Source organism: Echinops telfairi, unplaced genomic scaffold, assembly GCF_000313985.2.
Source record: "Echinops telfairi isolate 266 unplaced genomic scaffold, ASM31398v2 ScPeMD7_5868;HRSCAF=6743_0, whole genome shotgun sequence".
Lineage (NCBI taxonomy): Eukaryota > Metazoa > Chordata > Mammalia > Afrosoricida > Tenrecidae > Echinops > Echinops telfairi.
The window spans coordinates 18884789-18889451 of NW_022109767.1; the positions used below are offsets into that span (position 1 = coordinate 18884789).

The window sequence follows — 4663 nt, forward strand, 5'->3', positions numbered from 1 at the left end:
GGCTGTACATCTTTTTGGGAGCCGACAGCTTCATTTTTCTCCTGCAGAGAGGTTGGGGGATTCCAACCACTGACTTTGCAGCTAGCAACCTGTGGGGTAAAAGCTGTTTACTCTTTAGGCAAACAGGATAGGGCCACCACATTCCACAGTTCACGGCCAGTGGGAGAAAGCTTATGGTTCAGCCATGGGAGCTGACTACGTTCTCTGCCTGAGATAAAGGGACACTGGTCTCTTGTTCCCGGACTAAAGTGGCAGAAGCAGCAGTCTGCAAACAGGTACTTCATCTTCCCAGCCTCATCCTCCCCTCCTATCTGTGCTAACTTGGCTGCTGTGTTACCTTTCTTTGTAACCCTTCGAATTATGAACTGTCCCTTTGTATAAAACCTGTCACATGTCGCAGACTGCACACAGGGAATGCTTTGAAGCCTCCCTAATAAAGTTCGGGGCCCTGGAGTGTCTATACTGCAGGTACTCTTGCACTTCGACTTCCGGCTATCCCTCTTGTACATGTTTTTTACTGCAGATCATACACCTCTTGAATCCATTCGTAATGTAAGATAAGAGCCGGTCTCTCTGTCACCTTCCAGCAGCCGCACTCCCCACCCACAGTACCAACAAAGTAATAACTATCAACCTTGGGCTTTTTGGGGGTAAATGAGTTGTCCATAAAGAGCCGTGGTGGTGGGTGGTGCTGGTAGGTAAGTGTTGAACTGCTAACTCACCAAGTGCTCTTCAGAAGACAAAGGAGCCTATCGGCTTCTGTAAAGATTTACAGCCTCAGAAACCCTGCACAGGCTCACTGTAGGTGGGAAATCTACTTGATGAAAGAGCATTTTCCTTCTTCTTCTTTTCATCTTCCATGGGCCTCTAGACCACACTTGGAAGGTAAAGCTTATTGATGACTGTTGGCTGAATCTGGTCAGAAGGGAAGGACCAACTTTCTCAGATAAGCCTTCCCTGGGGAAAGGGTGTCAGGAGAAGAGGAGAGGGGAATACTTTAATCAAGCACGCCTTTGAATAAATGCTCTGGGCACAAAACTTTCACGAACCTCCTAGCTGATAAGAGAAATTTGTTCTCAGAAGGGTGACTCTCTTTGGAGACAAGGAAGCTTCCTTCAGAGGACCTTTCCAGACCTTGTCTGGACATCTTTTATTTATGCTGATTCGGCTTTATATTCCTTATAATAAAATGAATAACAATGTCGTCATCCTATACAGGAGAGATGAATTACTTAATGTGGCTGTTCTAGACAATGTCTCTGTCACTTCCACGGAAGAACCTTTTCCCACATGGGTCTGGGTAAGAAGGTGTGGGGCAGCACTTGTAGCATTCACCTGTGCACAACTACTAACCGGATACATTGTGATTGCCATCCTACTGCTTGTAAAACGTGGCCTCTGAGAAGCAGGAGAAGAGAAAGTCACTACCAGCAAGAGCCAGAGAAAGAGCGCATTTAGACCGTGTGATCCTTTTGCGCTGAGCCTCCTGGATCCAGAAGAGAGCCATAGCATCAGATGAGAAGCAGTAGGACCAGAAGCCAAAGAATGAAACATAGTAGTAGGCTCCTCAGTCCACAGAGCACGTAAAACTAAGTGCTTAGGGTCAGAGGCTGGTTTGTGCAGTGGGATTCCTCCGGGCACTTAATTAAGGGAGCTGCGTTTGCTGACCCATTAAGCTTGAGTTTGAATGTGGCTTGCAGAAGAGTGGCATGCCTTTTGGCATTTATTAGCAGCCCTGACAGAACTTGGCAACCTGTCTTGATGAACAACTATATCCAGAGCATTTGTCACTTGTATTAAAACCTGTTAGCTCCTTTAATAAACTCTTTAATGATTAATCGTGTGAGCTCTATGCAGCCATTGAAACAATTATTAGAACCTAGATATAAATGTAGAGAATGCTAGTTGAGACAGCATAGTCAAGATGAGCACTTTCCATGTGTTCTCTAGGTAATTCTAGTGAATTCGGAAACCTGAGAGACTAGGGGGAGCCAGCGGGTCAGATGTGAGAAGGGACGAAGACTTTCAAGTTGCAGCTGGTATATTGAAGAGGTAGTCTGAAAACTCCAAATTTGTAGCCAGCATGTCAAAAGCGTGGGTGTCATGAACTGGCTTAGCAGTCTTGAGTACTGAACCCTTTAACCTATGATCTGACCTCTTCTGGGTGGTGAATGTCAATGGATGAGAGCTGCACAGGTTGCTGGCATCAGAAACAGAATAGACAGCAAATGGATTTGCACTAAATAACATGGTTTGGTGTGAGAAGTACAAATCTGATATTTCCATGTGAATAGACATTTGTTCTTTGTGATTTTTATTAGATGTGAAATGCCAGATTTCTTATTTAGATAAAATGAGCATCTTCATGCTTCTAACTCTTTAAAAATCTGTGTTTCATTAAATTCCACTAATAAGTCTGCAGGGATTTTGCACAAAGCCTTTTTGAAGGAAGAAAAAATAAATAAAATTCAGCCACCAATCACTCACAAAAAGGTCAACTATATCAGGGCTTTATCTATATGAGTTCCAGGTGATATTCTGGAAACACACACACATTCAAACACACACACAGTCATAAAATATCTGAAATTCCAAATAATCTAAATTTATTGTCACAATGTTCTTTTTTGAAGGTTACTTTAACCTAATGGAAGGTTTCTTTATTATATCCCTCTGCAAAGACTTTTTAGCCTTTATATATCCAATAGTTCAAAACTGAGCTAATGGCATTTATATGTCACAGAGCATGAAAAATAACAAACCAAGAGCATGGTTGTAAGGGGTAAGGAAGTATGAACCGTACACACACTAGCACCACACAATAACCGATGTTTGTGAAAAAATGCTGAATAATTTTGTAAAGATGAATTATATAACATATTGCTCGATTACAAGAATAGGGTAGTGTGTAATATTTAGAACTATTTGATCAAAATCACTACTCTATTTTTAACTTTGGCGCTACCACTGAAAATTTTACTTTATCTACAAATATCACTTATTAATTATTTCATGACACAAAAGGTAGGAAAAATTAAGTGTAAGGATTTAAACTACCCCAAGGATGCCTCAAGAAAATGTGACTTAATTATAGAGTGCACAAACATTGAGGATATTTTTTCTGCAGCAAGCATTTAAGAAAACCTTCAAAATAATAATAGGTTGCCCTCAATTTTCAAAAGTCATTGCTTTAGAATAATTTACTATATGTCGCTTGCCTTCAAGTCAGCTATGAGTCATGGCAACCCCATTTACAGCAGAAAGACATGTTGCCCAGGCCTATACCATGAAGGATTTGATAGGCCCAAGAGAAAAGATATTCCCACATGAGAGGGTTACATTGCAGGCATTTTACCTAGGGGCACTCTAGCCGCACTGGCATCCGGGTTGATCCAGAAGGAGAGCCAGGAAAGGACCACAATCAGCAGAGTTGGGGCGTAGACACCCATCATGTAAAACCCTACCTGTCTCCGTAGGGTGAAGATGACTTCCACACACGTGTAATAGCCTTCGGAAAACAAACACATAAACAGTATGAGGTCCTCACTCACAGCCATTGTCCAAAATCAATAGTACCTCTATAAAATGTAAGTCCCTCCTCTCTGAGGTAATTCCATAAAAGAAATTCAGCAGAAAGGAAAAAAACAAAACAAGAAACGTGTTCCCCTGGAATAGATATCATTTATATGATCTCAAAGGGTGATGTTATGGGACGTGCTCCGCTGACTTTTCACAGCTTCATTATGACATTGAGAAATAGCTACCACATGCTGTCTCATTATGTATATCGGTATGTAGGTTTTTCTGTCTTTCTTCAGAGATTTTGCAATAAACCCTAACTTGTCCCCACCCATGGGTATTCTCAGGGAATTGATCTAAAGGAGTCATGAAAGGAGCAAGCATTCTAGGGGAGCACGTCTAAGGGAAGCGAGCCTGCACTCAGCGTCCCCAGCATAATTCTTCAGTTGCAGATACCACTTGTGATCTAGACAGAATGACAGTCTATAATATCAGTTATGTGTATTGAGACCCTAGAAATTACACAAGTTCTGGAAGTAAATATTTGCTAGCATAATAATGAAGTGGTTTCTGTGTATCTACATGAAGGAACTTCCAGTGTGAACATCTGACATTCCTCAATGATCTCATATAATTGCGGAATAAGAAGGAAGACTTTGATTTTCACAAATTGAGAGACATGAAGAATTTGCTTTACAAAGGAATTCAAGAGCTGCGAAGAGATCAATTTGTCCCTATGGGGATCAATACATTTTAAAATGAACCACAAGTTAGAAAACTTCCCAATAGCCATCGGTGCTTTGAAATAAAATATGTGACACAAATATACTTACAGCACTCAAAAACAAAAGACATCCCCAGGTGATTGGAATTAGTTTTTAAGTGTGTTTCCCTTTGGTTAGCAATTTAAAATTAAATAGAATGACCAAATGCTTAGTTTAGATAAGAATGTACCTAATGTACTATTTAACAAAGATGATTAGTAAATATCAGAAGTTAAAGCTCATTCTCTGGGGTCAATGTAAACTACATAAAATCTTTTTAAAAGAAACAAATACAAGTAAAGGATGAATGTAGTAAAATAATTGTGGAGATAAAGACAATATTACTTCCCTACTCTTTTAGAGGTTAGAAGTATATTCTT

General features: G+C 40.4%; 1 protein-coding gene across 1 annotated transcript in view; it reads right to left on the reverse strand.

Moving 5' to 3' along the window:
* The window catches only part of GLRB (glycine receptor beta), a 91839-nt gene that overhangs the window by 24680 nt on the left and 62496 nt on the right, over nucleotides 1-4663 (reverse strand). Inside the window, exon 7 of the mRNA XM_004708729.2 lies at nucleotides 3356-3508. Within this exon, the coding sequence (XP_004708786.1) occupies nucleotides 3356-3508 (153 nt within the window). The remainder of the gene's footprint in view (nucleotides 1-3355; nucleotides 3509-4663) is intronic.